This window comes from Bubalus kerabau, chromosome 9 (genome assembly GCF_029407905.1).
Source record: "Bubalus kerabau isolate K-KA32 ecotype Philippines breed swamp buffalo chromosome 9, PCC_UOA_SB_1v2, whole genome shotgun sequence".
Classification (NCBI taxonomy): domain Eukaryota; kingdom Metazoa; phylum Chordata; class Mammalia; order Artiodactyla; family Bovidae; genus Bubalus; species Bubalus kerabau.
Genome location: NC_073632.1, coordinates 31,402,976 through 31,422,970, shown reverse-complemented (window position 1 = coordinate 31,422,970; position 19,995 = coordinate 31,402,976). Strand labels below are relative to the sequence as shown.

At 36.2% G+C, this 19,995-nt stretch overlaps 1 protein-coding gene across 7 annotated transcripts in view; it reads left to right on the top strand.

Moving 5' to 3' along the window:
• The window catches only part of SNAP91 (synaptosome associated protein 91), a 169,870-nt gene that overhangs the window by 82,519 nt on the left and 67,356 nt on the right, over positions 1-19,995 (top strand). For all 7 annotated transcript variants that reach the window (XM_055534931.1, XM_055534928.1, XM_055534926.1 and 4 more), the window contains exons 9-13: positions 739-780; positions 6,477-6,547; positions 12,073-12,100; positions 17,437-17,546; positions 19,759-19,874. In XM_055534931.1, coding sequence (XP_055390906.1) covers positions 739-780; positions 6,477-6,547; positions 12,073-12,100; positions 17,437-17,546; positions 19,759-19,874 — 367 coding nt within the window. The remainder of the gene's footprint in view (positions 1-738; positions 781-6,476; positions 6,548-12,072; positions 12,101-17,436; positions 17,547-19,758; positions 19,875-19,995) is intronic.

Below are 19,995 nucleotides of genomic sequence, written 5' to 3'. Positions count from 1 at the left end.
TATACCCTCTTCATTGATTGACCTTAAAAAAGTGAATCTATTCCCATATTTGCATTCTTACTAGCTCTTTCTTTTTCTATCCCTCACTCCCTTCTCTTCCTTCCCCAAGCTACCAAGATTAAAAGTTCACATGTGCTTTTATCTAGTAATTCTACTTCCACAAATGTGCCCTACAGATGTATCCACACAAGTGGAAAATAATGCGTGCAGCATTGCTTTCAATGGCAAGAGATGGGAAGCAACTTAAATGTTCATTAATAAGTGACTTGTTAAATAAATTATAGGATGAGGAAGCTGCTTCAAAATAAGTACATAATTATTTCCCACATTACTATACAATAACAGTATGCCATATACACTGGGATTATGCTTTTAACTTGACAATGTATCTTACAGCCATATCCATATTAATATACAGAGTTTCCTCATTTTTTGAAGCAGCTTCCTTCTAGTTGCCATTAACCATGGAGGAAATTTTTTACACTTCAGTTTCTTAAGTTCTTTTTTTTGGGTTCAGCAAAATTCTGTTCATTTGTTATTTCTAACTCTGTTGCCAAAATCATTGCTCTTTTGTTGATTGGAAAACTACACAAAAAGCACATATTCAGACTGAGATTAATGTACATAATAACAACTATTTTTTAGCAAGATTGAACTGTGGTTTTAACTAATACTCTAGGTGATCTAAGAAATTAATTTTTAAAATTCTGTTAAGTAACTTTTTTTTTTAATCCACAGCAAGTTGGCATTGATAAAGGTGACATTCCTGACCTCACTCAGGTGAGTGATTGTCTAAGTGAAAAACTTAGTATGCATGAAATTACTAATCCATATTTTACCATAAATGGTCTTACTGAGGGCAGAGTCTTGTAAGCATTTGATGCATTTTGAATGTAGGCCAACCACCTTTCTTGGAAATCATTCTAACTTGCTTATTTTTTCTAGCTATTGAATATATTTCTAGAGATATGGAGATTTTCCTACTCTTAAAAAATTTCTTTTTGAAAGACAACTGAATATAATTATTGAGCTCATTTTTTCATTCTTAAATTTGAACCAAAAGGAAGCTTTAAATAATGTTTAAAAGGTACTTTATTCATGAAACATGACTATTCGTAGGCATGTAATCAGAACATTTGAACTATTATTCTGCTTCTTCTAGTTTTCAATGTGTCCCAGGGATGGAGAAGGGGGCACGAATGAGGAGAACACTGATGTCATAGTTCTACTAAACTAATTCTTTTCTCCCGTATGAATGGGAGGAATGTCTATATACAAAAGAACCTTTTTTTAAAAAAAAGTAGTAGTGGTAGATAGTGATTTTTCTGGAGACTTTCTAGAAAGCAAAAGCAATAGTAGTGCTTCCTTAAGAACCCTTTTATCTGTCAAGAGAGGACGGTGTACAGCTCCTCTGATGTAGAACTGAGACCATTCACACATGCACAGAGTTATTGTAGGACCTTTCTCCTAATTGGCTGGAACTGTTTTTGTTGAATCAGCTTGTCGGCCTGTTGTAGTAAATTTCGGTCCCAAACATGTTCTTTAGCTCAAGACAGATGATAGGAGAAAGTATAGGACTGTCATCATATATACCAGTAATGAATATATGAGTTTCCTGTCTTTGTAAATTAAAAAAAAAGTTATTATTATTATCCCTTAAAGTGTCTCTATATTTAAATAATGTTAGCCTTAAATTTTTGTTAAAAATCAGAGAAACCCAAAGTAATGATCTCTGTATTTACACTATTAAAATATCAATTAAATACCAAGGATTCTTTAGAAATAAAACTCAAAAAACAATTCAGAACATGAGGACATTGTGTTTTTTGATTTAAAAGTTGGGCAATAGCAAACTTCCCTGACAGTCCAGTGGTTAAGACTTCACACTACCAATGCGGGGGGCGTGGGTTCGATCCCAGGTTGGGGAACTTAGATCCCACATGCTGTGTGGTACAGCCAAAACATAAAGTTAAAAACAATAATAATTGAGAGATAACACCTTCTATTAGAGTATCTTATAGTCTATTATGGAAGCATTTTATACTTCTAATAGCATAAAGTATTTTTGCTACTATGAGAGGAGAGTGTTCTTTAATCAGTTACATACCTAAATAAGATATTGGTATCATCTTGGTTATGGTTAAAGATTAAGTGTGCATAAAATACTATTAAAAATATCTTTATTAGATAAAGATTTATGAATTTTGTATCACTATAATAAAAAGCAAAAAAATCAGTGTGCTTTCATTTAAAATTATTTAATTACAATAAACATTTTCATGGCAGTTTTTAAAACTAACCTAGATAAATTATATGTTAACCCCCCAAAAAAAGGTGGATATTTAACTCAAAGATTAGCTTTTAGAAATGTTGAATCATCTTTATTTCAACTACATAGACTGTTCTCGCCATGGAACAGAAGTAAAACTAGATATATTGTTTAATAGGCTGGCAGGTAAGAAGAAAATAGGTCCTCAATTGTCTCACTTAGTTTGGGCAGAGTCTGAAGGGAGACAAAGAAAGGTTTAGAAGAATATTTAAATACCTTTTTGTTTGTAAAATTAGAAAATTATTAAAAGAAGATTTATAAACTTGGGTTTAATTTTAATGATATGTAATATTCATTATAATTTAGGTAATCTCTCAAGTCTAGAGACATAATATTTTATTTAATGATGTCTGTATTGTCATAATCTGAGGAACAGAGCCCCACCCTCATCCTTAAAGAAGATAAATCTTGCTCTGGATCTGGTATTAATAGAAAGCTATTCTGATGCCGAGATTCATTAGACACTGGTAGCGCTCTCTCCTCTGCTTTTGTTATGACCTTAAGAGTCACATAAACTTCAATATTAGCATTTATTTTAAAATTACCTCATTAAAAAAAAATCCTCTACTTCATTTCTCCAATAGATATTTAAATCTCAATTCAAAAGTATTGTGTGCTTCTGAAATTTCTTAACAAGTAACCTAATTGTGGTTTTTGTTGGGATCATGAGCAGCAAAACTAAACACACTCCTAATTTTTATTTAGAGGTCTCCATAGGTCTTATTGGAGGCTCATCATTGGATGGGGGCATTAGGCCCATTGTCACAATATGGTCTGATCCAAGCTGAAAGGTGAGCTATTCTAGGGTTAGTCCTTCAGATAGGGGTAGACCAAGACTAATCTGGAAGTGGGTCAGAAATGCCAACCTGTGTGAAGTCTAAGATCTCTGAGATTAGATTCTGCTCTCTGCTAGCCTTCTCTGTGGCAGCCATGACTACTGAATCTAGCCATGGCAATGGACAAAAATACCCACCAAGGAAGAGGATTAAAGAGGAGATGGGGAGCAGAAGGGCTCCCTATCGACTGGCAGCAGGAAAAGGCTGTTCCTAACTGAGAAAGGATTAGAATTCCTTTTGCAGCAAGATGACACAGAGGAATTGAATGGATATCTTTTAACTTAGAAAATGCACAATAAATACCAGTGTGGCATCTGTAGCCCTTCTTTTTTTTTTTAATTTAAATTTATTTATTTTAATTGGAGGTTAATTACTTTACAATATTGTATTGGTTTTGCCATACATCAACATGAATCTGCCACGGTGTACATCTGTAGCCCTTCTTAAGTTGTGCATATAATATCATCATAACAGCATTTTAAATGCTTTATAAATATTGAAGAAAAATATTTTTAAATATCAAAAGTTCAGTACTGGATAAGACGTGAATGTGATATTAGAACTGAAATATTTCCTCCTCAGCCCTTTCCAATGGTTTCTTAGAGCTAATGATCAAAAATTAGAATGCTCTTTTTGTTGCTTTTTTTTTCATTTGGTTTTAATGATGCTTTAGAATCTAAAGCATCTGAGTTGTAGATGGATGGTTCCTTTCAAAATCAGCTATGAATTTTTTTCCAAGAAAAGGATTTTCAAAATATTATTTCCTATTTGGTGTGTGTGCATGCATGTTCCAACTTTAATATATCTCCATTTATGAAAAACATCTTAGGTTTTGATATCAGGAATTCTGGTTGATCTGAAAACTACTGGTAAAGAAAAGTCTCCTTTTAAAGACTGTACCACTGAATCAGTAACCGTGATATATCACTGTTATTTATTCGCTTTCACAAGCTGCCTTTTATTCTTTGGGTTGATGTTTTCATCTGATTGGTCTATTGACTTCAGCATTATTTAAAATAAGCCACTAAGGGTACTGCTAATTATTCTGAAGTTCCTTTTACAACAGCAGAGGCATTCTCAAAATGTTGCCCCTTTGGAAATTGGAGACAGTTTTCATTTTTGTCTGCTGCATGGCAGGATGTGCTCAGTGCCATAGATGGACTTGAGAAGGCCAGCATGCCTACACTCATGAATTTTATTATCAAAGTAGTTTCTTTCCCTCTGAAAATATTTGTGTTTATTTCTGTTAGATTTAAAATGTGCTAATAAGAGATATAAATGATAAAGCATCTTTGAATCTCTAAGGTAAAGTGCCGCAAACTTAATTTTATGTGCAGTGCCTTGCAGAGTGACACCTCAGAGGCAGTTTTGCCATCTGTGTGTGTCTCAACTATTGTGATTTTTTAACTGCTACTTTGTTTTTAATTTTTTTCTTAAATTATTAAGAAATTAAAAAAATGAAACTGCAAACTATCATCCTAGTTTATTACATTTTGTTTTAGATAGTTACGAAATTATTTATATAGGAAAAAATAACTACTTCTTTTGTTATCAATTTGTTGTCAATTTAATGTAGTGTTGTCTATTTTGTAACTATAAATAGCATTTTTTAAACAGATTTAGCACAGAATCACATTTCTTTTATATTGCATTTAATATTCAGAGGACCTAAATCTTTTAAAGTTCTATGCCCAGGCCTCCTAGATTCCATTATTATGACAATTATAATGATTATAATTATGACAATATGGCAGTTTTGAAGTTATCAAGTGTGGATTCATCTAAAAATTGTGAAGCCATTTCTGTCTTCTTCTTTTCAAGGTTACAATACACATTCTGTTTATTAAATGATCACATCTTAGTAGTTTATAGTTTTGCTGTAGAGCAAAATTTTCTTTATCTCTTGAAAATTCATTTTTTAAAGCTTAGAAGTATACCCTTAGTTTTAGTTTACTGTAATTTGCTAGGTCCACTTTTACCTGAGCTGTATTTAAAAATTCTAATTTTATAGTTTTCAAAATTTATTATATCCCCTGATAATCATTTATTCTATAGACATTAACTTTTTATATAATGCTCATAGAGCTAGCTATCTCTTTGTACCCTACCTTCAGCACTTTGGTCAATTTAATATTTTTATTCACTTACTAATTTGTAAATTTATGTTTGGCTCACTTAGTAATTTACACTTAAAATAATCATGTAATTACACATATAATAGTCATTATTGTTAAAACAGCTTATGAGTGTGTTAGTAAAATGAAAATGAATATTAAATATCTGAACTTTCAGAATTAAAATATTTCAGTAAGAATTTTATTTTCATTTGTCATTATAGGTACAATGTAAAATGTACAGTTGTATAAATTGTCTTGAATTCTGTGAGCTATTTCAGTATTTAGCATAGTTACTTTAAAATGCTTCAAAATTAATTTTATATTAATTAAAAAACAGTTATCAAAATTAATTTATAAATGTTATGATAGTCTTTGAATGCCTGTGCTGCTGTCAAGGTCTTATTTGAGTTAAGATTTTTCAAGAAAGGTGAAATTAGATTTCTAATACTTGAAGAATAGATGGGGTAGAATATTTATATGAACCTGTTATTTCTCTTTTTAATATACAATAAAATGCCATCACTTTATATTGCCTAAAAATTATGAAAACAAACATTCAGGTACTTCTTACTAAAAGTAGAAAATATGTATTAAATTTGTCAAAATGCAATAGTCTTATTAAAACATTAATATTTGCTAAAGTCCCTATATTATGTATATAAATAGCTCAACAATAAGAAATCTTAATTGTGGTCAACTATTAAAATTATATTTCCCCCCACAACTTTCACTCTCCCTTTTTTAATAAAGTAATGACTTTCAGTCAAGTGTGGATAAATGAGATTTTACTGTATTTTCATATTTCTGTACATTTGTATTTGGGCACTTATATTTTTGATTTGCATGTAAATATCTTTACTTTTTCACTGTGTTCTTACGGAAGTACATTGTGAATTTAATTGTTTACTACATTTAAATAATATCTTTTAAAAAAGTCTATCCAATGTAATTTATACACTGAAACCACACTGTAACACTATTTGTTATGCAGTGAAGTTATGTATATGTAAGATGGGCCTGTTTGAGATTGTATGAAATTTAAATACTTAAGTACCAAAAGCACCTGGAATGAAATTATCTCCCATATGTATTGGGGTACACAGACCTCCACTATACAAAGTTACAGTGATGTTCCAGTGTGTTTATTTTGAAAGAAAGCAGTGCAGACATTTATTTTGTACTTTCTTATTGTAGGCTCCCAGCAGTCTTATGGAGACCCTTGAACAGCATCTGAATACATTAGAAGGAAAGAAACCTGGAAACAAGTACGCATTAGTTGTATATTCTGAATAAGACAGAAAAATACTAGAGTTGTTCTTTATGCAATGAGATTTATCATGGTACTGCTTTCATGGTATGCTTTATTATAATTCTCAGTTCCCTCAAAATTCCCCACCCTTCCCATTAACTTATGATAGCGTGACCCCATTTATAGGTGATCTGTGGGCTAATGCAGCAGATTAGTAGGTTTTACCTGTGTTGGCTGAACTTGCTGACTTATTTATTTGCCCTCAGAAGGGATTCACAGTCCTCAGAAAAAGAGTTGCTTCTGTCTAAAAGTTGAGGCTGTCAATAGGCACAACTAAGAATGACCCCAATTTCCCAAGCAGCCTTTGAACACTGTTATGTTACCAGCCCCACTATGGAAAAAGCAAAGCCCTCAGGCATCACTTTCTGCACTCTAGACTCTCCCCACATGGACCCTTCGGCGTGGCATTCTGCTGACACTTGACTCAGAGATCTTTCTCTAGACAGAGTAGCAATCGAGCAGCAAGAAGTGCACTTTTAGTATTTTCCACCTTTGTGTTTGGACACTTAGATTTATATACATTTTTTCCTGATCACATGCCCAAAATGTCCAGGTTCCATTTTTGTTCTCTCTAGCCGGGGTCATACTTGTCTGTTCACAAGACCTGATCCTTTTCAGTTTTAGCGCCTTGCTTAGACTGTAATTCTGCTAATCTTGGATGCCTGCCTCTCCTTGTCTCTGTGTGTGGGCATCTTATACATCCCAGGAGGGCCAGCTCAGGAAGCCTTCCTTAATCATGCACTGCACTGTGTTATGACTTCCCTTCTCCTCTTCCCCCCACCCTCATATGTGGTTTAAATGGATTTTCTGTTTCCTAAGGTCAGAGACTATTTTGTACTTCATTATCTTCATCTAAAAACTTAATGTAGCTCTCTCTACAGGGCCAGTTTGAAATCTGTTTTTGTTGGTGTTCCCAGCTATATGTTGATTCTATTTAGACTGACAGCAGAAATTGGCAGAGACAACCCATGAACTGCTCATTGCAGGGCTGTCGGCTGACCATGGATTTTACCTGTGATACAGCTATTAAAATGCATCTCCTTTCTGCTTGTTTCTCTCTGGGCATTCTCTTAGAATCGAGATTGTTGTGTCTCAAAGTCACTTTTTTGCTTGTTGTTTCATTAGCTAAGGTTTGTCATCTATTACAAGTTGGTATAAAAATTATTGCATGTCTTAAATTTTCGATAATAAACAATGACGTGGGACTGTCTCAGGCAGTGATGGCAGAGCTGTTTGGAGTGACGAATGGCAGGACCTCTCAAGGGCTCTGTCAGGATAGTACTATTGTCCCAGATCTGTCCCCACTTCACTGTTGGCCAAGGATGATCGTACTTTTGCGGGTAGATTGACGTCAACTAAAAAGGCATGAGAGTAGAAAGTCACAAAAGAAGGTGGCCACTTCCAGTAATTGCAGCCCCTTCCCCCACACCATATTAGGGTGTCTAGGAAGCCAGATGAGTTACCTAGGATTTAAACCAAAGGACACAGGAAGCCTGGGCAGTCCCTGCTCCTCTGGCCGGTGGATCCATTTAGATGAGGAAATATGCACATCCCGGAGTGAGAGCCTCTCCCTGGGCAATGCAGGATGTGCATGGGTGCAAGGCGGATAAGCTGGCTTATCTGCCGTCTTTCCCCCTCATGTCCTCATATCCTGCACAGGTCTACCCTTTTCCCTGCTTAAATCTGCCAGGGCAACATTCATGTGAAAAGCCATCTCCCAGAGTGAATTTCATCAGGCTAACTTCAGATCTCAAGCTGCCCCCTTGTGGCTGCTACAAACTATTTTTGGGCTATTTAACTATGGACATTTAGAGTAGTAAAATAAAAACTTAATGGTCTTTTGTTTTGAATTAGCTTTGAGCATAATTTTCCTCTCTCCTTTAAAATCATTTAATGCTTGTCAGATTTCTTTTCTGAATTGGCTAAGACCACCCCTAAACTTGTCTTTGCTTATTCCCTATTTTTAAAATAAATGAACTATAGTAGTTAACTGTTTATTTCTTTGTATGTTTGTGCTTACCTGGGAACTTAAGTGAAGGGTGAGTACTGTACTGGGTGAATTTTTTGCATTTGGTTATTACTAAAAATGCAAAAAACACTCTTAAGATTCCACATTTGGTATTTAGAACATTTAAAACTGATTTCTGTCCATTTTACATATTTGTGTTTTTTCCATTATACTTTTGAAATTTGTCTCTCAAGGTGACTGGCATAAATGGTTTTACTTTATTTGGTGTTAAATCAAGACTAACAAACTCTCTTAGGTGGCTGTACAGATATTCCTCTGAGATTTTAGAAATCAAAGACTTCTTCACTTGTTTAGTAAACAAAAGATTTCCCTGTGGCTCATGGCAGAACTGCCAAAAGACAATGTTACAGAGAAAATTAATTAAAGAGGTTTTCTTTGTCTTCTAGGAGCAGTATAAAATTATTCTAAGTAGATACTTAAAAATAAGCATTTTCAAATGTCTGCTTAAAAATATGTAGGCCTTTTAGTGCCTTATATCCACTGTATCCACTGACAACTCATTTTTGAAATTTTCTGCAATACTGTGTGATACGCATTTGTACATTATCTGTTTCTGTAATTCCATAGAACAAAAGAGAGAACTTGATTTTCTTTTATATGTGGATTTACTAGCTGTTGAGGGTGCAAGAAACCTCAAGTTTAGTGTAATTAAAATTATTTGGAAGAGTCAGGTTTTTCTCATATGCATTTTGTCTATCTTTCTGGCTAGCATTTATGACCAAAACTGTGTAAGGATTAGTGTTATGAATAAGAAATAAAATTTCTTCTTTTGATAGCTTACCATTAACACACTGGTAGCAAACCTTGGCATTTTCTGTGTTCGTCATAAAAACCCATGGTTTGTTTGTAATGTTTTACAAGATTTAGGGTACATTACTATAGGTCATTCATTCTTGTCTTAAATTACATTCATGCCTTATTTTTCCCCAATGTGATTCACTGTGTACTAAATTTCTCTAGCTGAATTGAAATAAGTACTGAAATAAGTACCAGGCTTTAAATAATGTCGTATTTTATATCTAAAGATTATAGCATTTTCTTTTATAAAGGGCTAACAGCCAGTGGTAGGGTAGGGAATCCGGTAAGGAACAGGTTAAAAGAAGCAGTCCGTGTATTACGTAAGAGAGGAACAAATGTGCTAGGCTTCCCTGTGTTTTTCATCAGGACAGGCTGGAATGTGAAACGTGCACAGACAGACTTGGACCGGAGCCTGAAGTCCACCATGAAAGAATGATGAGGCTTGGGCAAGTTATTTACCTCTTTGAGCCTCAGAGCCCTCAGACTTTAATCAGTGATAAATGACGCTTCTTAAAGCAGTGGCCCCAGTGGGAACATCTCTGATTCTCCCTTTTTGAGGAAATCATGACGAAACCTGAATCTGGTCCATGGAAACAGAGATCGTACATCCTGACGGTTTAGTTTCATAACAAAATAACTGTTAAGATGTTTGGCTAATTTATTCTGCAGTGTATTTATCTGATATAAAACAATGAGATAGATTCGCTTCCTTCCAAAAATTTGGCATCTAGTGGCGAAGACAGGCAAATAAGATACAGTGCAATAAGTGGAATGATTGGAGGAGACAGACAGTAGATTTTTGCTTAATCCACAGGGTAACTACAAGTGTCATTTAGTAATAGCATTCATGCAAGAGCTTGGCAAACTGATTCTTGTGCCAGTGATGATATTCTGTACTTAGGTTTGAGCATGATATTCTTTAACAGTAGGTAGAGAAATTCTGTCATTTTTACTATATCTTTATTTTGCTAGAGCATAGCATATGTCAGAAACTTTTATATATTAGTTTGGGCCTATAGTTCAAAAAGTTCTTGTTCCTCCTCAGTTCTCTTTTCTGCATTAATATTTCTCATTGTGTCAGTATCACTAAGAATTGATTCATGAAAAGCTCTTGAGAGAGAAACAAATTAATTTCAATTAACTCATTCTTAGAAAGTGACCATATCAGGTGGCTTCTATGTTTCTGTTTTGGCTTTGCAGGGTTAAGACTATTACTTTCTTGAATTTTTATTTAGACCTAACTCCTTTCCTTTTCCACATATTTAAAGAGAAGAAATGGTGGGAGTGGAGAAATTATTAACCAAAAACTCATTAGGGAATTTTCCACCTTAGTACTAGATTTGTAGGTTCCTAAGTTTCTGAGATACAGAGAATACTGTGATTTATTTATTTATTCCATTTATTTCAGTAGACCCTTAATGAGCAACATAGATTAACATATATCCTTTTCTCCATAGGGTATGTTACACTGAAGATACCAGCCAAACTAAACATAACCTAATCAAGCATTACCTGTAGGCTTCTATCTTCATTATATCACAGAGATCTCTGTGAGAGATCTCTTTATTTCATGTTCATTTTCAGTAAAAACTAAACAGGAAATGGCAGGCATGTGTTTGCAGATGAAATTGAACATAAGAGATATTAAAATGCATCTAAGATTGTTAAATTTCTTTTGCTATATCCAGTAAAACAAAAAATTCATGGTACTGTACCAAACTCCAGTTACTAAATTTCTGCTAATTTTATTTTACTCCTGCCATGTGTGCTATTATCTCTGTAAATAAATAGAAAACTATCCTCTAAGACCCTGATGATAGTCTTCTTATTGAAATCTTTTTTTTTCCTTCATTATGTTTCCTTACTAATTTATTTTCTGCCAATTCAGGGTAGTAAAATCTAAGCTGTTTAGGCAGTTGTTTCTGAAGCATTTTGCTGGAAATGGTATACAATAATCAGTGCCACCAGTAATCTAACTGAAAACAGAAATGTATTTCATCCTGATTTTCCCTCATGCCTTTAGAAACAAGCATTGAGCTTACCATTCTTTTCAAGCTCTCAAGTTTTCACAGGATAACAAGAACATTTCTCATAGATAGTTTTCATTACAGCCATGAAAAAAAAAAAGACAAGCCCTGGGACATGAAAGTTGAGACACATATCAGACGTGTGTAGGAATTTCTTTTTATTCTAGTGTTCCTTTTATGTATCACAATTTGATTAAATGAATCACAATGTACTTTAACCTTCATGGGTTTTCTACCTTTTAAAAATATTAAACCAGATAGTTTTGAGAAAAATCTATAAAGCATTATTTTTTCCAGGTCTTCTTGGGCAAATTTTTTAAAATTGCAAGTTGAGCAGTTTATTTTTGATGGACATAGGCAATACAGATCAACTCCAGTAGTTATCTGAGTTGCTAGAGATACAAAAAAAAGATTTTTAATTTAAGAATTTTTAGCACTAGAAATTAAGTGGATGGAAAACATTAGAAGCAGATGTCAGATAAAAATTGTTTTTAGAAAATAGTTTTTGCATTACTAAAAAAAAGTCTGTATATAAACAAGTTAATGCTTGACCAAGCATCAGACTTAAATGCTTCTACAAATGTATTCAGGTTTATTTAGCGTTTATTCTTTTTGGTTTCCTTTTAGATCTGGTGCTCCCTCTCCATTAAGTAAGGTAAGTTTGTCTTGTGTTTTGTTTTGACCTTTTTAACAACTTTCGATTGTAGAGTTCAGTGGCAGTAGGTACATTCACATTGTTGGACAGCCATTGCTATTATCCATTTGGAGAACATTTTCTTCCCAAGCTAAAGCCCATTACCCTATAAACACTTCCTCATCATTCCCCACCCTCATCCCCTACACCCCCAGCTCCTGGCAAGACACCGTTCTACTTTTCGTTGCTATAATTTTGACAACTCTAGGTGCCTCAAATAAGTTGAACCTCTCAGTACGTGTTCTTTTGTGACTGGCTTATCTTACTTAGCACAGTATCTTCCACGTTCATCCATGTTGTATTGGGTTGGCCAAAAAGTTCGTTTGGGTTTTCCCTTAAGATCTTAGCATGTGTCAGAAATTTGCTTTCTTTTGAAGTCTGAATACTATTCTATTCTATGTATAGACCACATATCCATCCATCCCTCCATAGATGATTGCTTAGATCACTTCTACCTTTTGGTTATTGTAAATAATGCTGCCGTGAACATGGTATAAAAATATCTGTTCGGGTCCCTGTTTGCAGTTCTTTAGAGTCTGCACCCAGAAGTGAAATTGCTGAATCATATGATAATTTTGGAGGAGGGCACGGCAACCCACTCCAGTATTCTTGCCTGGAGAATCCCATAGACGGTGGAGCCTTGTGGGCTATAGTCCATGGGGTCACAAAAAGTCGGGCTGACTGAGTGACTAACACCTTCACTTTCATGGTAATTTTATTTTTAGTTTTTTGAGGAAAGATAAGGTAATTTTTTTTTTATTTCCTCTTACATTAGTTTCTCAGTCCAATATCATATAGCAGTGTCTACTTAGCCCTCTATCTGGACTAAAATTTTTTTTAAGTAGGAGAAATTTTCATACATTTATATTACAACTGAGAACAAATATATCGGTGTAACATCTTACTAGTTTCAAAGGACTTTGAAGAACTCTGAACCATAGCCTGGTGAGATAAATAAGGCACATGATGTTCTGCCTGCCTTGATGGTGCATGGGTGTTAAGTCGCTTCAGTTGTGTCCGACTCTCTACAATATTATGGACTATAGCCCACCAGGCTTCTCTGTCCATGGGATTCTCCAGGCAAGACTACTGGAGTGGGTCACCATGCCCTTCTTCAGGGGATTTTCCCGACCCAGGAATTGAACCTGAGTCTCTTAACGTCTATCTGCACTGATACGTGGGTTCTTTACCACTAGCACCACCTGGGATGGTAAAGAAACCAATTGTCATTGGGTATCCTTCCAAACATTTCTTTTAGACAGTCTATTGTAATAACTGTCAAAACTCCAACTCCCTTTCTCCTTTAGCGTCTTGTAAGGACAAGATTAGGGTTGTCAGTGACAAGAGTGATTTAGTTCTATAGGTCGGTAGTTTAGATTTGCCATTGTATTTTTCAGGCAAAAATGTGATAAATGTGCTCTTTCCTCTTTGCCGAATTTCTGTCATGTAACTAATGTTATTACAGACAAGAAAGATGGCATTATGACTGCACAGGGTACCCCAGACAGCCTGTACTCTGTCAGTACATGGCCATCTGCCTAAGAGTTCCTCAGGGAGCGCCATCAGTCAAACAAACAACTGAAGCTCCCTGGTGATCACGCTACACAGCTGGATTTAAAATCATGTCTGTGAAAGAATTCTGCCACAGGACTGCTGAGTAGAGTGAGGTAAAATTCTGGAATCCTTTAGGATGGTCTGTTTTGGCATTTTGGCCAAATCAAATTTTGACTGTTTTCTTTTTGTAATAACAGGATTATTTTGGTTCTGTGTTCCTCCCTTCCTCATCTCTTCAGAGCTTATTATTACAAGGCAGTTTTTAATAAGCCTTGGAGACCTTCATTTCTGCATTTCTGTTGGTAGATTCATTGCTGTCAGTACATTCTCCTTGGTATTTCCTAAACATCACTTTCTAAGCTTATTTACATGTGTCGGTTAAAACAAAAACCACAAATTTATTTCAGAGTTGTCAGTATCCACAGGGGACAGCATGCAAATTCGTTTTTGTCCGTTGTTTCTATTCCCTTGTAACTCTTTCACATTCCATTTGGAAACTTTGAATTTTTGGTGAAGAACAAAGCTTGAGTTGACCCTTTCTGAGCAACAGTATTCATACTGCTCTTGGGTTTATCTTCTATCTTTTCTGGAAGTGCTGAGTGCTTGGCACTTGTATATCTTTGGATTTTGAATTATTAGCTATATTCTTAGTGCCTGTGCCCATACTCAGTCACTCAGTTGTTTCTGACTCTCTGCAACCCTATGGACAGTGCCAGGCTTCCCTGTCCACAGATTATCCTGCCAAGAATACTGGAGTGGGTTGCCATGTCCTCCTCCAGGGGATCTTCCTGACCCAGGGATTGAGCCTGCGTCTCTTATGTCTCCTGTGTTGGCAGGTAGATTCTTTACTGAGCCACCTGGGAAGCCCAAATAAGAATACTGGATCAAGTTGCAATTTTCTCCTCCAGGGGATCTTCCTGATCCAGGGACCAAACCTGTCTCCTGTGGCCTCCTGCATTTGTATGCCAGTTCTTTACCACTGAGTCACCTGGGAAGCATATTCTTAGGCAAATAGCTATATGTTGTTCAGTTGCTAAGTGGTGTCCCACTCTTTGCGACGCCGTGGACTGCAGCATGCCAGGCTTCCCTGTCCTTCACTGTCTCCCAGAGTTTGCTCAAACTTATGTCCATTGAGTTGGTGATGCCATCCAACCATTTCGTCCTCTGTTCTCCCCTTTTCCTCCTTACCTCAATCTTTCTCCTCATCTGGGTCTTTCCCAATGAGTCAGTTCTTCGCATCAGGTGGCCAAAGTATTGAAACTTCAGCTTCAGCATCAGTCCTCCCTATGAATATACAGGATTGATTTCCTTTATGAATGACTGGTTTGATCTCCTTGCTGTCCAAGGGACTCTCAAGAGTCTTCTCCAACACCACAGTTTGAAAGCATCAATTCTTTGGCACACAGCCTTCTTTATGGTCCAGCTCTTAACATCTGTACATGATTCCTGGAAAAACCATAGCTTTGACTATATGGACCTATTAAATAGATTCTATTTAAGTCTGGAAACTCCTATACATATCTCCTCATTCCTTTTTCTTAATTTACTCTTTTTCAAATTTCCCCTACGTTTGGTCTGCTTGAAATTCGGTGTCCTGTTATAGCAGTGGCTGATGGCCCTTACTTGATCTTGGTCTTTGTGCATTTTGCTTGCTGTTATGTCTCATTTCCACTTACAGAACTGAGTATCAGTGGACTGTTTTGAGATGATCCATTCATCTTTCTCTCGTGAATACAGGCAAATTAAATATACCAAGTAAAAGAAAATAGAATTAGGATAGTTGCTATACAGTTCAGTTCAGTTCAGTTGCTCAGTCGTGTCCAACTCTTTGCGACCGCATGAATCACAGCACGCCAGGCCTCCCTGTCCATCACCAACTCCCGGAGTTCACCCAAACTCATGTCCATCGAGTCAGTGATGCCATCCAGCCATCTCATCCTCTGTCATCCCCTATTCCTTTTGCCTCCAGTCCCTCCCAGCATCAGGGTCTTTTCCAATGAGTCAACTCTTCGCATGAGGTGGCCAAAGTATTGGAGTTTCAGCTTCAGCATCAGTCCTTCCAATGAACACTCAAGACTAATCTCCTTTAGGATGGACTGGTTGGATCTCCTTGCAGTCCAAGGGACTCGCAAGAGTCTTCTCCAACACCACAGTTCAGAAGCGTCAATTCTTCGGTGCTCAGCTTTCTTCACAGTCCAACTCTCACATCCATACATGACCACTGGAAAAACCATAGCCTTGACTAGATAGACCTTTGTTGGCAAAGTAATGTCTCTGCTTTTGAATATGCTATCTAGGTTGGTCATAACTTTCCTTCCAAGGAGTAAGCGTCTTTTAATTTCATGGCTGCAGTCACCATCTGCAGTGATTTTGGAGCCCCGAAAAATAAAATCTGACACTGTTTCCACTGTTTCCCCATCTGTTTCCCATGAAGCGATGGGACTAGATGCCATGATCTTCGTTTTCTGAATGTTGAGCTTTAAGCCAACTTTTTCACTCTCCTCTTTCACTTTCATCAAGAGGCTCTTTAGTTCCTCTTCACTTTCTGCCATAAGGGTGGTGTCATCTGCATATCTGAGGTTATTGATATTTCTCCCGGCAATCTTGATTCCAGCTTGTGCTTCTTCCAGCCCAGCATTTCTCATGATGTAGTCTGCATATAAGTTAAATAAGCAGGGTGACAATATACAGCCTTGACATACTCCTTTTCCTATTTGGAACCAGTCTGTTGTTCCATGTCCAGTTCTAACTGTGGCTTCCTGACCTGCATATAGGTTTCTCAAGAGGCATGTCAGGTAGTCTGGTATTCCTGTCTCTTTCAGAATTTTCCACAGTTTATTGTGATCCACACTATACAAGCATCTTATTTTTTTAATAATTAGCTCACTATTAGGTCCTCTTCTTAAACCAGCATAGGGCAATAAATGTTGGGTTTTATTTCACTTTTTAAATTTTATCTTTTCACATTAGTGAAGGTCTATTCTCAAGCTGTCAGTGACTTGAATCTTGTTTGGGGATAGTTCTCTGCTGTTTGTGAACTATTTTTTAAGTTAGATTTCTAGATGTTACAGGCATCTGAGAAGACTTTGCATGCAGTCTGTTTAAGATGCAGAAAAGAATGGCCTGGGTTTTAAAGCAATCATTGCAATTGATTTTTTTTTTTTAATTTTTGCCACTAGCAAGATATTTCCCACTAATTTTTTGTTTAGGAAATGTTTGGCCTTCATTTTATTTTTTTTTTAAATTGAAGTATAGTTGATTTACAATGTGGTAGTAGTTTCTGATGTTCAGCAAAGTGATTCAGTTTTATATATGTGTGTTAATTCTTTTTCAGTTTCCTTTTCCATTATAGGTTATTACCAGATGTTAAATGTAGTTCACATGCTATACATATTCAGTAGGACCTTGTTTGTCTGTTTTACATATAGTAGTGTGTATTTGTTAATCCCAAGCTCCTAATTTATTATTTGGCTTCGATTATAAATAAATGCATAGAAGTCATTGCCAGGTTAGGACAAATACTTTGTCATAATTCTATATAAATTACATATAACTTGTAATATTTGAAACATGTTTTGTCCACTATTGATTATTTATTATAATTCTCAATTTGAAATTTTCTCAAGTTTTTTCCTCCCATGAGGAGCTACCAAATGGCATAGGTCTGCAGAGTGGGCGGCCTGTAGCCTTGTGTCTTGTAGATTCAGATTTGACCAGAGCGTGCTGTGCCTCTTCCCTTTCAGTCTTCTCCAGCCACAACTGTTACGTCGCCTAATTCTACACCAGCTAAAACTATTGACACGTCGCCTCCGGTTGATTTGTTTGCAACTGCATCGGCAGCTGTACCAGTCAGGTTAGTTCATGAGAATGCAGCAAGCTGTTTATTAATATTTTGATTAGGTTTTCATTTTATTTTTATGTATTGAACCCAAATTACTTCACAAAATGAAATATTATTCTGGTGAATGTATGCTATTTTGGGTTATTTTCAGGTACACAGAGTAAGTTCTACACCTTATACAGTTATTTAAGTTTGTACCTCTCAAAGTGTAAATAAGACCTAAGCTCTGGGAATTGCCTTGTTCAGATATTTGGGAAAGAAAGTGGAAGAAAGATGCACACATTTCAGGTTCTTCTGAAGTGGATGATATGGACAGTTTTCTGAAATTCATTTCTTCTTTTGTGAAATTTAAAGGCTGTCTTGAAGTGCTATAAAATGAAATGAAGTGAAGTGAAATGCAATTGTAGGTTGAGAAGGTGGTACATATAGGAACTCAAACTCCACTTGTAGGAAGAAACTGTCAGGATGCTCCTAATTGCTTTTATAGCACCTAAAAGTCAGAATAGTAGTGAGAAAGATGGGGATGACTGTGTGTTGTATGAAATCTCTGAGGTGCCTAAAAGGAAGCTCCAACTGAGGAAGGCTTCCTCAGGTATTAATTTTAGGTCAACTCTTTGTTTTGGTTCTTTTGCCTTGAGAAGATTCTGGTCCCATCTTGTAGTATCTGTGACTCTGATTATGAATGCTCTGTACTTGTGGAGACTTGAATTTTGAACTGAGCAATAAATCCACATAATGTATCCATGTAAACTATGCCTGTTGGTCTCCACTCACTTATTTCTAGTTTTATAATCACAGGCTTGGAAAGGCCAAGTCCTTTCTGCCTCTATACCAAGATAAATTGCTTCTTATAAAAGCTTTGATTCAGGTCTTAATAATAAATGTTTCCCTATTCTGGCTCTTAAACCAGTTGTACTTATGAAATAGATATCAAAACTAGGCAAGTTTCAAAGAATATTACTTGCAAATCTAATATGTAAAAAAAATAGGGATTGAACTGCTATTTATAAAGAGGGTTGGGGAACCTGGACCCTGATGGCTTAGTACCTGATCTTGCAGCCTTTAAGCCAGTGCTCCTTAAACCTGAATGGACAGTGAACACCTGGGATCACAGTAAAATGAAGACTCTGATATAGTAGATAGGGGGTAAGCCTGGGACTTTGCATTTCTAACAAGGTCCCAAGATGCTGTTAGCTTGGAGATCGTACTTTGAATAGCAAAGCTCTAGGCTCTTCCTTGGAACTTCTGTAGATGAAAGAGCTTTGGAAAGCACAGCCCCATCTGAGTAAGAGTGAAAAAATATGGAATTGTTTATGGATGACGCCTCTTACAGACCAACTTGATATGTTGCAATTTAATGTAGAAAAAAGGTACAATAGTTTATTCCAGAGAAGGAAATGGCAACCCACTCCAGTGTTCTTGCCTGGAGAATCGCAGGGACAGGGGAGCCTGGTGGGCTGCCGTCTATGGGGTCGCACAGAGTCGGACACGACTGAAGCGACTTAGCAGCAGCAGCAGCAGCAGTGATTATTCATTTTAGTGTCCTTTGGTTTATAAATAAATTCTTCTTTTCAAGATAAGAATTATTTACCATGACACACACAAAAAATACAAAAAATTTTAGGAAATAGAGAAAAGGAAAAAATTACCAATAATTCTCTTTAATATTTAGAGCATGTTTCCTTTTGTCAGAGTCCTCATAATCAGCATTTCAGATACTACTCAGTAGACATAACATGTTTAAAATTCCCCCTTACTTTGAGGCATTTAGGTTTTCCCTTTTTCTTTCTGCTCTGTGATTCACTGAGTAAGCCATTGCTTGAGGTATGATTTAACTTTGTTATTTGTGGAGCAGGAGTTGGCAGACGATGGCCCATAGATCAGATCTAGCCCACTGTCTTTGTAAATAAATTTTTATTGCGACAAGGCATGTTTGTTTACACACTGTGTCTTTTTCATGCTGCACTGGCAGAGTCAAGTAGTGACAGCGGCTGTCTAGCCCACAAAACTAAGATGCTTAGCATCTGGCCCTTGACAGAGGTAGTTGGCCAACTCTTGATACAGAGGAACATGTTTTACTGCTGTACTTTCACAAATATTATTCTCTTGCTGGATTTAAAATATCCAAAATCTGTGATGTTTTCTGCATAAGTCTTTATTTAAAAAACACCTTTACATTTTAAAATTTCAAAAATCTGAGTGTAAAATGATATTTGCCTTTCAGCACTTCAAAACCGTCTAGTGATCTCCTGGACCTCCAGCCAGACTTCTCCCCTGCAGGGGCAGCGGCGGCGGCACCAGCACCAGCACCACCTTCAGGAGGCGCCACTGCGTGGGGAGGTGAGTGGAATCAGACAGCTGTGCCATTTTTCTATTTCGCTGTTTTCATTCAGGTTATATTTGTTACTCTTTCCATCTGATTATCCAAAATGCTGCTAGAAACTGGGGGAGAAAATGCTAA